The sequence below is a fragment of the Solenopsis invicta genome, chromosome 3 (genome assembly GCF_016802725.1).
Source record: "Solenopsis invicta isolate M01_SB chromosome 3, UNIL_Sinv_3.0, whole genome shotgun sequence".
Lineage (NCBI taxonomy): Eukaryota > Metazoa > Arthropoda > Insecta > Hymenoptera > Formicidae > Solenopsis > Solenopsis invicta.
The window spans coordinates 12,513,712-12,531,140 of record NC_052666.1 but is presented as its reverse complement, the minus strand read 5'-3'; the positions used below and the strand labels follow the sequence as shown (position 1 = coordinate 12,531,140).

The window sequence follows — 17,429 nt, the reverse complement described above, 5'->3', positions numbered from 1 at the left end:
AAATATATAAATATATATATGTAATTGTTGTGTCCTTTGGGTGCTAAATAACAGCTTAAGAATCTGTACGTACTGAAGGAAGAATGGTTTATTGAGTAAGTAACCCTGAGTAGATACAAGAATGAATATAGTTCGTACAAGGCGTAGAAGTCGTCCACATCCTGCTTCGCGTGTCTAAAACCAACACACATTCTGTCTGTACGCGAGGCGCGCACACACACGTTTTTAGCGCCCTTCTCGATAGCGCAACTTCTCTCGGCGTCTGCTCGGGCAGCACGCTGAATGAGACCCCAAGGGTCCCAACAGTAATTTTTACTTTTCAACACTAAATTCGTATTAAAATTCATTAAACTAATAGAATTAAAGCTACAGTTATTAAAATCGCATATTATACATTACTAATTTTATATCATAAATGAAAGCATTATTTATGTTCCAAAATTAACATTAAATTATAAATTCAAATTAATGAAACATTTGTTTATATAAATATAATCCTTTAACATTAATTTCCTTGATTTTTAAAAAAGTTATAATTTTTCAAAAATTACCCTGCATTTACCATAACTTTGTTCACATATTTGCCAAAATTACATAGGTTTACCAAGTGTTATTGCTATTTCACTTTTTAATAGAACATTAGATAGTTGAAATTAAGTAAAATTACAGTTAAAAACCATTCAAAAAAAGGGTAGATGATTTCTCACAACCTGAGCTTGTAGAACAAGGTGCGAAGATTCGACACAGTAACGTCTTTGCTCACTTGACTTAAAAGAAAAGATCTTCTATATAAAATCACTATAAATTACAAAACATGGGTGATATACAACGACCCTAAACGCAGAAAATCATTAGTAAATCCTGGCTAAACGTCAACTTTGAAACCCAATATCCATGCAAAAAACTTTTGCCGAGTATTCGATAATGAAGGGTTTGACGCATTACGAGTTGCTGAAGCTTAATCAGACTGTTACTGTTAAGTACTATATTGTAAGAGTCGCTGCGATGACTCAATCATATTTCCCGGGCGGAGAAATGCCCTAGTGGCCCGGCCTCGTTCCTAGCGGCATTAGTTATTTTCGATCAGCTCAGTTCGGCTCGACTCAAACGAAGCCGGCTTCGCGCGACCGCGCTTCGGCAGAACTCTAATAAGGCGGCGACCGAGCAAGACGGCGTCTTCCTTCTCGCATTTTTCATTAACGTACCGTCGGCAGGCACGATTACCTAGTATAGCAGTTTCAGTCTCTCATAAGTTCAAGTTGTGATACGCCTCTCATTTCGACTCTAAGTGCATTGTATCCGAACCACTGCCGGCTGAGAAATAAATCTATATAAAAATATAAAAAGCCAACTTCTCGCTCAGTCTCCCTGGCGACGCGATTCTACCGCGAGATCGACCGGGTTATTAACAAAATTTGGTCCTTCGAGCCGGATATCCTCAGGAAATTCGCATCTCAGTGCAGCGGTAAACGACAGACTCTACGGATCAGTGCAACGAGGCATAATCAGTGAACGCTCAGCGGCCATTGATAGACGATCGTCGACGACGCAACGGTCTCGCGAGTGGACACGTGGTACCTGATCAAGCAGGCACGCTGCAGATACAAGGATCGTTGCCTGGGCAAGCAGGGGTACGTCACCTAGCCAGGATCGTGCCCGGCCAAGCAATCACGTGGCGCCCAACCAAGCAGGCGCACCACGCCGCCGAGGATCGTGTCCGGCCAAGCGGACACGTGGCGTCGAATCAAGTAGGCGCGCGACATCGTCGAGGAGGGTGTCCGTCCAAGCGGATACGCGACGTCTGACCAAGCAGACGCATAGCACCGCCGAGGATCGTGTCCGGTCAAGCGGACACGTGGCGCTAAATCAAGTAGGCGCGCGGCATTGTCGAGGAGCGCATCCGGCCAATCGGACGCGTGGCGCCTGATCAAGCAAGCGCGCTGCAATTTCGAGAAGCAGTTCTGCCAACCGGACAAACGGCATCACGAAATATAGCATCAAGGCCGTACAACGCGGCACTCGAAAGCGGGGCTTTCGATCGCAGCGAGGAAGGCATCGCGGGAAGGACTTCACGACATCGAGCTGCCCTGTCGCCATTGCGTGACGATCACCTCTTCGAAGGGGGCCCCCCAGCTACAACGGCCCGCCGTACCACTCGACATCGCGCGTGCGCGCCATCAAGATAAACTTTCGGTGGTAGTAGCCAACCAGTTGTTGCGAACCGATAGCCTTTTGTCTTTTTCAATATGCCTGATAATAACGGTCCCGCGTCGCTAAAAAAACAGCGCACCATTATCAAGGCATCTTGTACGCAAATTAAAACTTATATAGACGCGGTACGCTCAGTTAACCCATCAATACTGGCTCAGCTCGAGGAGCGCAAAATCAAGTTAGATCAATGCTGGGCGGATTACGACAATGTACAAACAAAATTGGAATTGTCGGACGACGCCGAGGCCCGCGATCGAGCCACATGCGAGGAACCATATTATTCGTTGGCGGCAAGAATGCGGGAAATTATAAGATCGATTACCCCCCTCGCGAGCATTATAAGCGTAGCGTCAAGTGCCAGCCCCTCGTCGTCGGTTAGTCGCGAGTCATCGCATTCTTTAACACACGTGCGTCTACCAAAGCTGAATTTACCTGTGTTCTCGAGCAAGTACGATGAGTGGTTCCCGTTTCACGACACGTTCATCTCGGTTATACATTCCAACGCGACTTTGAGCAACATACATAAGCTTCAGTACTTACGTGCCTCGCCGGCGATGCCAGCAAGGTTATCGATTCGCTTAAAATCTCAGATCTCAATTACGAGGTCGCGTGGACGCTCCTTAAAGACCGTTATGACAACAAGCGCGTTATAGTGCAGAGTCATATTAAAGCGATCATGGAATTGTCCTCGATGGCTAAAGAAAACTGCGTCGAATTACGTAAAATCGCGGACGGCGCGGCGCGGCATCTTCACGCCCTTCAGGTATTGAAACGCCCCACAGATAAATGGGACGACTTGTTGATACACGTTGTAAGCTCTAAGTTAGACTCGGTTACACTGCGCGAGTGGCAATCCTCGTTGACCGGTAACGAGTTGCCCAGTCAAAAACAATTTTTTGAATTCATGACACATCAGTGTGCTTGAAGCTACGGGAAAAGTAAGTCCGCGAAAACAGCTAGTACGCGTTTTCAGTCTAATGTTAAAAAACAATCTTGTGCCGTAACTGTCAAGTCGACATGTCATTATTGTCAAGGCGAACATTTCGTGTACTACTGTAAAAATTTCCTCGCGCTCTCAACGGCCCAAAAGATATCGGAGGCACGAAATAAAAAATTATGTGCGAACTGCCTGCGTTCGACTACGCACGTGGCGAGTAACTGCACTTCCGGAGGTTGCCGAGTCTGTGAATTGAAGCATAACACGTTGCTGCACTCAAGCAGCGATTCGTCGAGTTCATCAAACCGCAGCGCGGGTAACGACAAAGCATCAAAGTCAGTTAACCTTTTGGCCGCCCCGGTAACCGGTGTTTCAAGCGTGTTCGGCGACAGCCAAGTTTTATTGTCTACAGCAGTAGTGTACGTCTATAATAGCCAAGGTTCTCTTACGCCGGGGCGGGCTTTACTAGATTCCGGGTCACAGGTCAACTTAATCTCTAAAAGATTCTTGACAAGTCTTGATTTAAAGTCGCAGCAAATAAATACTTCAATATCGGGAATAAGCGGAACCGCGGTAACTTCGTCGCAGACAGCGCAAATAAAATTGCAATCGAGGCTAACATCGTACAACGCCACTATAGATTGTATAGTAACAGAGTCACGGAAAAACTTCCCAGTCTCAATGTCAAATGGCACGCGATCAACATACCACATAACGTGAAATTGGCAGACCCGCAATTTCATGCGTCATCGGATATAGACATATTGATCGGTGCTGAAATATTCTAGGACCTCCTTTGCATTGGCCAAATTAAACAACCTGGCAAGCAATCACATTAGAAAAAACGAGATTGGGATGGGTATTGGCCAGTCGGGTTAGCAATCCGTCGCCAAATTCATCGATAGTAAGTTCATTGCATGCAACCATAACAAACGCTTAGCTTCACGATCAATTGGGACGCCTCTGGCAAATTGATAATAAATTCAACGCCCCCGAGGGTTACACAATAGAGGAGAGGCAATGCGAACAACATTTTTTAGACAACGTGAGGCAGAATTCGCAGGGCCAATACATTGTCAAGCTTCCAGTTAAGGAGCATGTTATTTCTAGGCTCGGATATCCCCGCGACATTGCACTCAAGCGATTAAGGGGGATTGAAAAACGTCTCAAACGCGATCCGGAATTAAAGATGCAATATTCTCGTTTCATGGTCGAATATATCTCACTGGGCCACATGCACCGCATTGATTGGCAATCCGTTGAGTCACCCGTGTCGTTCTACTTGCCACATCACTGCGTCCATAAAATCTCAGGTCAATCTTCCAAGTTGCGTGTTGTTTTCGACGCGTCTTGTAAGACTAGCGCAAACGTATTTTTAAACGATGCGCTCATGGTAGGGCCCATAGTCCAGCAGAACTTAATGTCAATACTACTCAGATTCCGAACGTTTCGTTACGCCATTACTGCTGACATTATCAAAATGTACAGACAGATACTGATGAACCCATCTCAAACCTGCCTCCAACGCATACTATGGAGGGAGAACCCCGCCGACGAGGTCGAGACATATGAGTCAGCCACAGTAACATACGGAACGGCTACCGCCTCTTACCTGGCCACCAGGTGCCTCACGCACTTAGCCGATCAGTACTCCGATCAATACCCCATAAGCTCCTTACATGTTAGGCGCGACTTCTACGTTGACGACCTGCTCACCGGAGCAGATACGATTTAGGAAGCACGAATAATTCGGGATGAAACCATTAAATTACTGAAGCGAAAGAGTTTCGAGCTCAGCAAATGGGCGTCGAATTTTTCGAAGTTACTCGACGGCGTTGATGATGTCGATGCCGAGGCAATTACCATCAAGAACGACATAGAATCGTCAATTCTAGGCATCCATTGGAATCAACTTCAGGACTTACTCTACTTTTCCTACAGGATTGACCCTGCTTGCAACTCGGTGTCTAAGCGCACCATCTTGTCGGAAGCCGTTAGGTTATTTGACCCCTTGGGTCTTTTGGGCTCCGTCACTATTGTAGCAAGGCTCATTCTTCAGGAGCTCTGGCTAGCGGGCACACATTGGGACGAATCCGTTCCTCAAGAGATTCATACTCGATGGGCGGACTTTAAGTCCCATTTAAAAGGTCTAAATGACCTGAGCGTTCCTCGCTGCATTAAGTTCAGTTGCAATCATCGATCGCTGCAAATACACGGGTTCTGCGACGCCAGCCAACGAGCGTACGGAGCCTGTGTGTATGTTCGGACGGAGGTCAGTGCAGGCGTCTACCGCACTGAGTTGTGGTGCTCCAAGTCTAGGGTAGCGCCCCTTAAAACCGTATCTTTGCCACGACTCGAGATATCTGCTGCATGTTTGTTATCTCGGCTAGTTGCTAAAATCGGCGAGGCTGTAGATCTATCAAAGGCGCCTAAATTTCTCTGGATCGACTCTACCATCACTCTCAGTTGGGTAACATCGACTTCTCGCAGGTGGTCAGTATTCGTGGCCAATCGAGTCGGCGAGATCCAGAGATCGACTGACATCAAAATGTGGCGACACGTCTCTTCTCAGAACAATCCCGCCGACATACTATCGCGCGGGATAAGTATGCAGGAGCTGCCATCAGCGGTCATATGGTGGCATGGTCCTGCCTTTTTGCAGTTAAACGCGAATCAGTGGCCGAGTGGTAGGTTTCAAGAGCTAGATGATGTTCCGGAACAAAGGGTGATCGTCGCGACAGTATCCATTCAAACCGATAACGTTGTCGACAAGTTGTTGGAAAGGCATTCCAGTCTGCATAGGATATGCCGCATATTGATTTATTGCTTAAGATTCTCCAAGGTGCGACGCCACGAGGTGTCTCCTGGGCACCTATCGCCCTCCGAGGCGGCATTCGCGTTAAGTCTCATGTGCAGGATTGTGCAGGTGCAAGCATTCCCAAATGACTACAAGGTCCTAAGCCAAGGGAATTCAGTCAACTCAAACAGTAGTTTGTTCTTGTTATCTCCATTCATGGATAAGGACGGTTTGATGCGAGTAGGCGGTAGACTTAAGAATTCTGATTTGCAATACGACGCGCGTCATCAAATACTACTGCCGCGGCATCATGAACTGACTCGTCGAATAATAAGGAATGAGCACATTCGAGGCATGCACGCGGGTGCACAAACAACTGTGGCGTGTGTCCGCCAGCGATTTTGGCCATTATCGTTGCGGTCGACAACCCGCAGCATCATACAAAAATGCATAACATGCTTTAAGGCAAAACCCAGGTTTTCGGAAGCCATAATGGGCTCCTTACCGGCAGGCAGGGTCACCGTATCTAAACCTTTCTCGCACTGCAACGTCGACTATGCCGGCCCCGTGACCATACGCCAAGGCAAGCGCCGAAATTCAAGGAATAGCAAGGCTTACATCGCGATTTTCGTATGCTTTGCCACCAGGGGCGTCCACATCGAAGTTGTAAGCGATCTGACATCGGAAGCTTTCATCGCCGCCTTTAAAAGATTTATCTCGCGCCGAGGCAAGCTTTCGCATATGTACTCGGACAACGGAATCACTTTTGTATGTGCTCGAAATCAGCTGAAGGAATTCTATAATTACTATCGTGAGCAACAGACTCAATTGGACATAACACGGTTCCTGAACCATCAGGAAATTGCGTGGAATTTCATTCCGACAAACGCTCCCCACTTCGGTGGATTGTGGGAGGCGGCAGTGAAGTCCGCTAAGCTCTACATGACTCGTATCGTGGGTTGGGCTAACTTAACATATGAAGAGTTACAAACGTTGCTATCAGAAATAGAAGCAATTCTGAACTCGCGTCCTATTACACCCTTGAGCGCGGACCCAAATGATTTATCTTACCTTAATCCCGGTCATTTTCTGGTTGGCTCGCCTCTGAATAGCTTTTCTCCACTAGATGTAAGCGATATCAATGAAAATCGGCTCACTCGATGGCAACGAGTTAAACAATTACGACAGCATTTTTGGCGTAGGTAGAGCTGCGAGTATTTACATTCGTTGCAGGAGCGCACCAAATGGAAATGTGATAAAGGCGTCTACTTGCTTCCCAATCAAGTGGTGCTTGTTAAACAGCCAAATCTGCCCCCACTGCAGTGGACGATGGGTCGAGTCCTGGAAGTCCACCCTGGCTCCGACGGGGTAACTCGAACGGTCACCATCAAAACGGCTAAAGCCACGTTTGTAAGGCCGTTATCAAGACTGGCGATACTGCCATTAGATGACGACCATCATTGTAAGGCGTCGTTAATTACAAGTTAAGGCCCAATTTTAGGTAAATGCGCGTACCCTTTTTTTGTTTTGTGTTTTCTTTCTCTTTCTTTTTTTTCTTGTTTGCCCGATGGTCAGTTATATTCAAGTTTGTTCATGCGTTAAAATTCAATTTGCGTTATATTCAAATGTTAAATTGCGTCAAGTTGCATTCTTCAAGCTCTTACTGCCGCGTTCAAGTTGCGTTAATCGTTGCTCGTGTATGTATTTTTTCGTTTGTTGTTTATTTGAAAGTCAGCGCTTTCAAGGGGGCCACCGTTGTTAAGTACTATATTGTCAAAGTCGCTGCGATGACTCATATTTTCAATCATATTTTCCGGGCGGAGAAATGCCCTAGTGGCCCGGTCTCGTTCCTAGCAGTGATGGGAGATGGAAAGATCTTTCTCGCGCACGCGCATTCGAGCAATGCTACATACCCTCATCGACGTACAGTTTTAGTGGTACTATAAGGGCCCTTATATTGGTAAAAGGAAGAAATATTAAGTAAATTGTAGAAAAAGTTTTTATTAAATTTTTTTATTTAAATAAAATGCTGCTTAAAAAAATAACATGAATAAATACAAATACATAATACAAATATATTGCAACAATTTTTTTTTTTTTACGGAGGAGGAAAAAATCTTCGCAAGGTCCCTTTAGAAGCGATAATTTTCCGATCCTTACTCCAAAAGGGATAAGACGCCCTGAAGCCCATACTTCAGGGTGTGTGGGATTCAATGGGGGTACATCGCAAAAGATTCTACCATTCATTGCCTACCTACTAAAAATACCTCCTCATACCACACGACAAAATCCCGTGTGTGTATGTGTGTGTGTGTGTGTGTGTGTGTGTGTGTGTGTGTGTGTGTGTGTGTGTGTGTGTGTGTGTGTGTTGCGCGCCACATTGCGCCATTAAAAATTCTACATAAAATTAAAACAAAAAAAACAAAACAAAATAAAAATAAAGCTCTTATGATTGTAATACCAAAAAAATAAGGCACTTATGCATGTATTTTTCCATGCTCTATCACAAATAGTGATTAAAAAAGAAGCACTTATACTATATCACAGACAGTGATTAAAAGAAAGACACTTATACTATATCACAGACAGTGATTAAAAAAAAGCACTTATACATATAATTTCTTCATGCCATATCACAGTGATTAAACAAAAAAATATGCATGAATTTAATAAACAAAATAACATAATTTTGATAAATATTGCATACATGCTGTCACACAAAGCAAAATAAAAGAAATATTATTAAAAAAAAAAACGTTATTTGGCAGACAATATAAAGAGAAACATAAATTTGCTATATGATTACAAAAGTATTAATAAACATTAATTTGGTGTGACAGCAATTCTTAAAATTTTGTGCAAATGATTTCGTAAGAAATAAAAAGAGAAAATACCGATGCTCCAAAACGTGGAAAGCATTGGCAAAACACGATACAACTGAGGTATTAAAAAATGATTTTCAGTTCTATGTATATAACATATATAATATAATCTATTGTAACTTTAAAAAATATAATAAAGATAAAAGAGAAAATTTTAACATATTGATTTTAATATTTATTTATAAATATTTTTAGCATTATGCAGTTCCAAGTGTCTAGAATCTACTTCGAAACTGTGGCAATCTAAATTATGAGTTGAAAATAAGATCTTATTTTGCAAATTGAATTTAACGTTACAGCATTAATGCGATTTCTCTTTTTATTTTTCACATCAGTGACAATAGAAAATATTCTCTCTGCTTCGGCATTAGAATGTGGAAATGACAAAACGGTATATACTAATTGTTTTAAATTTGGAAATAAAAGTTCATCGTTAAAATTTTTTTTCTCAAAAATAGTTTTCCACATTTTGTCAATTTCTAAATTAGCCAAAAATATTTTATTCGCGTTATTAAATACTGAAGGTAAAATTCTCCATTCATAAGCTAAGGTCGTAATGTCAGATATGCCGAAATGTTTTGCTACATTTGTTAAATCTGCAACGATTAGTCTACTTTCATCGCGCAAAGCGACTTCAGGATCTAAAAACTTAAGTTTGCGTAGGATATTGTTATTATACGGTAATCGTTGCAACATTTCTTCTAAAGCGGTTATGTAAAAATCTAAACATTTTGACTTTACTTCTAATATAAATTCTGAACATTCATTTTTAAGATAAATTTCACATTCTGGGCCAACATAAACGGATTCCACCGGTACAAAATTTTTAGAATTTAATAAATTATTCGAAATATTTTCTAAAGCGTTAGGTAATAAAAAATTTTGACTTATCTGCTTTATTAACTGTTCACTATTTTCAGAGATTTTATAAATTAAAATTTTTCTGGATTGAAATAATGCATTAAATGTGTTGAAAAAAATTAAACTATATTTTAAAAATAACATATAGGCTTTGATAACTTTATCATTTAAAATATTAAAAATGGAAATGACAGAATTATTTTTAGTTTCTAAACTTTCAAGATTAAAATAATATTTTAAAACTTCCCAATTGTCGAGAAGTCTCTCAACACATTTGTGTAAGACGAGCCATCTTGTACCTAATAATTTTAAAATTTTATGCTTTTCTATTCCAAAAAATGCTTGAAAATCAGACAGAACAGCTGATCGTTTGGCACTACCAGAAAAATATGTAGCAACTGCATGTAAAACATGATCACAAGAATCCGGCAATTTTGAACAAGCTTTACATCACATTAATCACATAAATTATCGATATTACCGATATGTTACCATAAAAGTTCTTATCACATGAACATGGTAATGAACTTATTTTGACAACTGACCCAACAGCTATCGTAACATCTTGTTATTAAATTGATATTTTGTTGAAAACATTAATTGTGCATATGTAATGTACAAATATGTTTCCTATAGTAGTAATTTCTTAATATAAATGTCATTGCGTATTTATATGACAACCTCAATATTAAGAGGTACCCTTGTGGTACCTTTGTCATGTCACCATGCCTGAGCGCGCGAAATGTCAGCTCAGTGATTCGTAAATTTTAATCGCGAATAATTTGAAAACCATTATACCCTCGACATTTTTGTATTAGGATTTTCTTCTTAGAATTTTCCAAAGAATCCGCTCTTAAAATGGGATGCGAGCTTTCTGAGACACCCTGTATATCGCAAGAGGTGCGAAAACATCATTTATGAACTGGAAATTTATAACTCCCTTACTCACCAGACATCGCCCCATTAGACTACCATCTATTTCGGTCGCTTCGACATCACCTAGCTGATGAGCAAAACAATTTAAAACAGTCGACGAAATCCAAAAAGACATAGATAACTTCATCGAGTCAAAATCGCCAAACTTTTTTCGTCAGAGCATTCGTTAGCTGTCCGAAAGATGAGACAAAGTCATAAAAAACAATGAAAATTATTTTGAATGTTAAAGGTATACTTGTCTTTTTCTGAATACTTTAAATTTCATGAAAAAGGGTACCAACTTAGTTCGTACACTAATAAACGTATTAGTTCACGCATATAATTGTCTTTATTTAATTGCTTAACTAGTTTCTTTTATAAAATGTTTCTAAATTTATCAATTTTGTTGTTATACAAGACATAACAACATTTAATTGTCATAATAATTTGATAAATATAAATTTACCAAATAGAGTAAAATTGTGAATAAGTTCTAACAGAAAATTTATTAGAAGTAAAATATACAATAGGTTTTCAGCATATTTTACTGATACTAGAATAAAATTCATTTGTTTTTAGATTGAACTGATGATTTATATATATTTTTGATCATAATTTCGCGTTTACGGTGCAACTTATCGACGAACTTGGATACTCTGGTGTTAGGCACGAGTGTTTTCGAATTGTTTCTAATTTTTTGCAAGTCAGAATAACATGTTTGATAATAAAAGATTGCACGGAGCAAATCCCATAAATCAAATTCAGGCCATAACGTATTAGTAAAGTAAAGGCAAGCAGTAGAAACCTAAAAAAAGTTTAGTAAAATTATTTTTAGACACAGATCTGTTTTGATACGTTAGGAAAGAAAGAACCCCGCACATATTATATAAAAAGAACGGTTTTAAATAGGTTAAATTTATTATAAATATCTCTTTGCTTTTGGGTGCAGATTAAAAATTTTAATAACCAAGAGCTTAGATTAGTTATACTTTTTGGTTTTTCTTTTTTCATGTAACGTGTGCGAGGTCTTATTTTATTTATAAAAAATACGTTTTCTTACTTGCCACATGAGGAAGTCACTAAGTCGAACCTCTCCGGAAGTACGAATTAATAAATCTAGATTTGAAGATTTGTAAGTGTACAAACAGTCAGAAATCAAATTTTCAGTAATATCTTCTAATAAGATATCATTACACATTATACCTATTGTTATTTCTTTAATTGCATGGGTAAGTTCATCCCTTGCTACGGAAATAAAAGATTATATAAAATATATGTATTAAAAGAAAAATATATATATAATATACAGGGTGTAACAAAACAAAGGGACCTAGAGTATACCATGAATTAGAGGACACGAATCCAAGTCGAAAAGTCTTAAGTCATTTTTTGATCTGAGCCTTCTGTTCCATGCTATATTATGTTAGCAAATGAGCGCCCGTCTATAGAAGAAAACAGTGACGGACAATAAACGGGCGTAGCGGAGCTGAACTACGCGGCGGGAGAATAACGATGAGCAGCGAAACGGCTGTAATCAAAAACACACGCACGCACGCATGCACGCACGCACGCACACGCACACACGCGCGCACACACACACGCATACACGCACACATGCACACACGCACGCACTTTCTTTCTCTCTCTTTCTCTCTCTCCCCCCCCCCCTCTCATCACCATGTTTAAAAAAACTTTAAAGATCCTAAGGTGCATAACTAAAATAAACGTTTCGATGTTATTGTAATTTATTAATTCAACATGAATTAATTATTTATTTTCTTATAATTATAATAAATAACTTGATAACTCCATGGCCTGCTCGATCTCCGGATTACAATCCGTGTGATTTTTTCCTTTGGGGAGCAATAAAAGAAAAAATATTTATACACACCAACATCGAGACAGCTGACGAGATGACGAAATTAGTATTCCGCACTATTGAGGGAATTAGTAATGTTCAAGTTCGAAGAGATACGCAAAATGTACAGAAAAAAGCAAGAACGTGTATCAAAGTAGGAGAAGCACACTTCAAACATTTATTATATTTATAAAGAAATAAATAATCAATTCACGTTGAATTGATAAATTACAATAACACCGAAACGTTTATTTTAGTTATGCACCTTAGGATCTTTAAGGTTTTTTTTAAACAAGGTGGAGAGAGAGAGAGAGAAAGCAGCATTTATTTAGCGCTCTGGGACAGGTCCCCTCAAGCGCTCAAACAATTTTACAAAAGAAACAAGAAAAAAAAAAGCGTACAGATATAATTATTAAAGCCACGCAGTTATAATGCAATAAAAATGTGTTTGCGTGCATGTGCTTGAGTATGAGCATGCACGTGTATGTGTGTGAATTTGCATACAATTTCAATAGGCAAGTAAGCAGGCATGCACATGCACACACGAGCAAACATATAAACAATTTAGAAACCATGCACATCAACAAAGCAGGCAAGGTATCAGTATCCCCATTCTGTCTCAAGAGTAGGTGAGCATAAAGCATTTGTTTAAAAGTGTTATTGAGTCTACATTGCGAATAGCAGACGGAATGTTATTCCACAATTCCGCTGCAACAGAACAAAAGAATTTTTTGTAGATTTCTGTACGGCACAGCGGTAGAGCAAGCAAATCCTCAGATGCTCTTGTAACCCTGATCGATTTCTCAGTCTTGAGCACGAACATTCAGAACAAATAATCCGGTCTCTGGGTCTTCATGATAGTGTATAATAGGCATCCGATGAGATACTGCTTTCTGACATCCGGCTTCAGCCACCAAAGTGCCCGATAATGAGGTGTAACATGGTCATCTCACCTTATGTCATTGACAAATCTCAGACCAGCGTTCATGGCCCTGTACAGCTTAAGATTTTGCTCTGCCGTGATGTTCGTAACCGCCGTGCAGCAGTAATCAAAATGCGGAAAAATGAAGGCCTTCACAAGTCTAGATCTCAGTGTCTCTGGCAAAAAGTGTCTGCTCAGCCTCAGCTGATACAAGACTGATCCGACTTTCCTTAAACTTGCTAATTGTCTATCCCACGATAGATTGTTAGCAATTGTCACTCCTAGATATTTAATGTGTGTCAAAAATTCAATTGCAATATCCCCAACTGACAAGTTCGGCAACAACGTTACATTAATAGCATTAATATAGCGAGCCGAACCAAAAATGATGGCTTGCGTCTTGGCTGCGTTGAGGATGAGCTTGTTGGAAGCCGCCTATGCCACTATGGAAGCAATGTCCTTATTTACCCTGGAGATGGCCTCAACCAAGTCACAAGGCTCGCAGTGCAGATATATTCGCAGGTCGTCAGCATAAAAATTATATTTACAATATTTTAGAGCATTCTAGAAATCCGCTAGATAGAGAATGAAGAGTAACGGTCCCAGTACTGAGCCCTGAGGAACGTCCACCCCAACCGTTGCCATCCTGGAAGAAACCCCCGTCGCACCATCACAGACCACCTGCGCTCTACCACTCAAATACGATGCCATCCAACCAAGAGCAGGGCGTGAGAAACATAGACTCTTTAATTTGTTAAGGAGAATATGATGCAGGACCCTATCAAACGCTTTTAAGAAATCAAAAAAGACTGAGACCGTAACCCTCCTTCGATCCGCTGCATATCTAATGTCATCCAGCGTACGTAACAGACACGCCTGTGTAGAGAAACCCCTCCTATAAGCAGCCTGATGCGGATCAAGAAGATTTGAGGCCTCTAGATATGAGCAAATTTACTATCCCACCAACCTTTCCAGTGCCTTTGACAGAGAAGGAAAAATGGAAATTGGCCTGTAGTGCTGCACCAAGGTTGAATTTCTGATCTTCGGAATCGGACACACCCGAGCTGTCTCCCATTGCGCAGGAAATGCTCCCTGCATTAGGGAGAAGTTAAAAATATGCTCAATAATCGTTTCTTGGTATTTTTTGTATTTCGGCGTAGCGTCTATTGCCATCTATGATAAACGCTACATGTCTAGGCACCTCGCCGGTCCTTATAACCTTTAACGCCAAAAATGCAAAAACCATTGAGAGGTGAACCTTTATCCATGACATTATAAATATACATTTTACAATTATTTTATGTAAAATGTGTCTCATTTTCAATGAGTTATCGTGTAGGATGAAGTCAACCTTGCCAAATCGTAAATTGTTTCTACAAAGCTTGCCACTTTTTTATTACCACCTTTTTATTTGGACGATCTCAATCTTCTTTCCAACCTTCGTTACCGCGTCTCCCATATACTTTCTCCTATAGCATAGTTAAATCCCATTACTTCTCTCCTTTATTTATTTGACGGAGATGTATATCAAAAATACACAAAACAACGTTTACGACATAATGCCTATACATATCATTATTTTTCGTCATTATTTTACAATGTAAATGCTATTATACACTTCTGTTTACATTATTCCCTCGTTTACGAGGTGTGTTCAAAAAGTATCGCGAATTTTGTGTTTTTTCAAAAATTATTTATTTATTTATGAATATCTATTTTGTCCCCTTCAAAGTAATCTCCATAAGATATTATACACTTGTGCCAACGGTTTTTCCAATCTTCGAAGCACTTCAAAAAATCATTTTTTTTTTATCTTGTTCAGCTCCTCCTTCGATGCCGTCTTTATCTCGTCAAGCGTAGCGTAACGTCGTCCTTTCATGGGCCTCTTCAGTTTAGGGAACAAGAAAAAGTCACAGGGGGCCAGATCTGGGGAATACGGTGGCTGCGGCATCATTAGTGTGTTGTTTTTGGCCAAAAAGTCGCGCACAAGCAACGATGTGTGAGCAGGGGCGTTATCGTGGTGCAAAAGCCAATTTTTGTTCTTCCACAAATCCGGGCGTTTCTGGCGGATTGCTTCGCGCAAATTGCGCATAACTTGCAGGTAATATTCCTTATTGACCGTTCTACCCTGTGGCAAGAACTCATGATGCACCACGCCCCTGCAATCGAAGAAAACTGTCAGCAAAACTTTCACATTCGACCGAACTTGGCGCGCTTTTTTCGGTCTTGGTTCGTGCGGCAGCTTCCATTGAGATGATTGAGCTTTGGTTTCCACGTCATAACCATAAACCCACGATTCGTCACCAGTTATGACCCTCTGGAGCAAATTTGGGTCGTCGCGGACAGAGTCCAACATCTCATTAGCAATGTTCATGCGATGCTGTTTTTGGTCGCAATTGAGCAATTTTGGTACGAATTTCGCGGCGACCCGTCTCATGCCCAAATCATTGATAAAAATCGAATGGCACGAGCCAATCGATATGTTTAGGTCCTCAGCAACTTCTCTAACGGTGATTCGACGATTGGCCAATACCATTTTCTCCACTTCATTAATTTTTTCGTCTGTTGTTGAAGTGCTCAGGCGTCCGGCACGCTCTTCGTCGTTCACATCTTCTCGGCCTTCTGAGAACATTTTGTACCACCGATAAACGTTGCTTCGGTCCAAGGTAGCTTCTCCGTATGCCACAGTCAACATTCGGAATGCATCCGCGCACTTAATTTCGTTTTTCACACAAAATTTGATACAGGTTCTTTGATCCATTTTTTTGAATAGGTAAAAATCGAAGACGATCCAAAACACGTGCAAGCAAAGCAGCTGTCAACAATTAAGTGAACATTCGAAATGGCCGAGCTTGTCGGCATAAGTGAGAGACATGAGTACCAACATAACGCCACAAAAAGATCGAAATTCGAATATACGTAACCCGCGAAAATTCAAAATTCGCGATACTTTTTGAACACACCTCGTAAACGTATATCATTTTTATTAAATTACACAATTTCAAAATAAGTTGCGCGCAACACACATAGGCGCTTTTTTTACCTTTTTTTTTTGAAAAGGTAATTTTGTACTGATACATACAATACCGAAAAGACGAAACGTATATCTAGGGTAAGGTTGCCGAAATTGCACCACTTTTGATATAAAGGCTTATAACTAAGGAATTATGAGGAATATTTTTAATTTTCTTACGTCATAATAAAGTACATTTCTTCTTTCATATTTATTTTTTTCAGAATTTTATGTATTTTGTCATAAATTTCTAAATGACGATTTTTAAAAAGCCTTGAATTAATGCGATTTAGGTAACTGATTTCCTAAATCGCACCACAGGTTAATATTACTCTTCTTGGAGTAAAACGACACTTTTTCTGCTAGATTCTTTCTTTTCAAGAAAAAAAGCGTTAGATAAACATAATTTTATTAATGTTGGAGATTGTTGAGAAACCGGCAGTTCGCAATTTAAACTCAGGACAAGCGGACACATAACTGTGTCAATATTAGATCTTGTTTTCGTTCAACTAGTTTATAAGTTTAGATATTGGATGTCATAGCTTAATAGGTCGAGCGCGCTTATTTTCAAAATAGCACGTTAATCTCTCCGTACCGAGGTCAGAACAATATTGACCCTTGGACAGAATTTCGCGCCAATGATCCCGTCCCCTCCAACGGGGCCTGTTCGATCCGATTTTCGGGTACCACCGAAGTACGAGCGATATAGTCGGGAGATTCACCGGAGCACCGTCGAACGAATGACATCGAGCCTTCGAAATCACGGGTCGAGTGTGATCGCCCTTTTTACTCAAGCGCAGCGCGACGGCTCACGGCTCCATCGCCACAGTGCCACGGCGTGCCGGAAGCGGGAGGTTGTAATAGATCCTGTACAAAGGCTAAATAAAGAATAAGTGTTTGACTCTATCAATCGTGAGTTCTTCTTGGACGATTTCGCCTTCTGATCCTGCTGATTTTGAGCCTGAAAGAGGAACGTCGGTGCTCGTCTCGATACGACGGTGTGAGTCAGAGCGCGACCGGGCTCGATTGGCAT

General features: G+C 40.7%; 2 protein-coding genes across 2 annotated transcripts; one reads left to right on the top strand and one right to left on the bottom strand.

The window, feature by feature from the left end:
* The first annotated feature begins 2,246 nt into the window (after positions 1–2,246).
* LOC105194004 lies at positions 2,247–7,433 on the top strand. The gene is made up of 5 exons (XM_011158696.1): positions 2,247–2,776; positions 3,139–3,796; positions 4,089–4,829; positions 4,926–7,073; positions 7,179–7,433. Exons 1-5 carry the CDS (start codon positions 2,247–2,249, stop codon positions 7,431–7,433), a joined length of 4,332 nt encoding a protein of 1,443 aa, XP_011156998.1.
* Positions 7,434–11,168: 3,735 nt separating this feature from the next.
* On the bottom strand, positions 11,169–14,913 carry LOC105194003 (isoprenyl transferase-like). Its single transcript, XM_039447594.1, has 5 exons — positions 14,518–14,913; positions 14,351–14,475; positions 13,440–13,818; positions 11,664–11,848; positions 11,169–11,408 (listed from the first exon to the last, which is right to left on the bottom strand). Exons 1-5 carry the CDS (start codon positions 14,699–14,701, stop codon positions 11,169–11,171), a joined length of 1,113 nt encoding a protein of 370 aa, XP_039303528.1. The 5' UTR covers positions 14,702–14,913.
* Between the last annotated feature and the right edge of the window lie 2,516 nt (positions 14,914–17,429).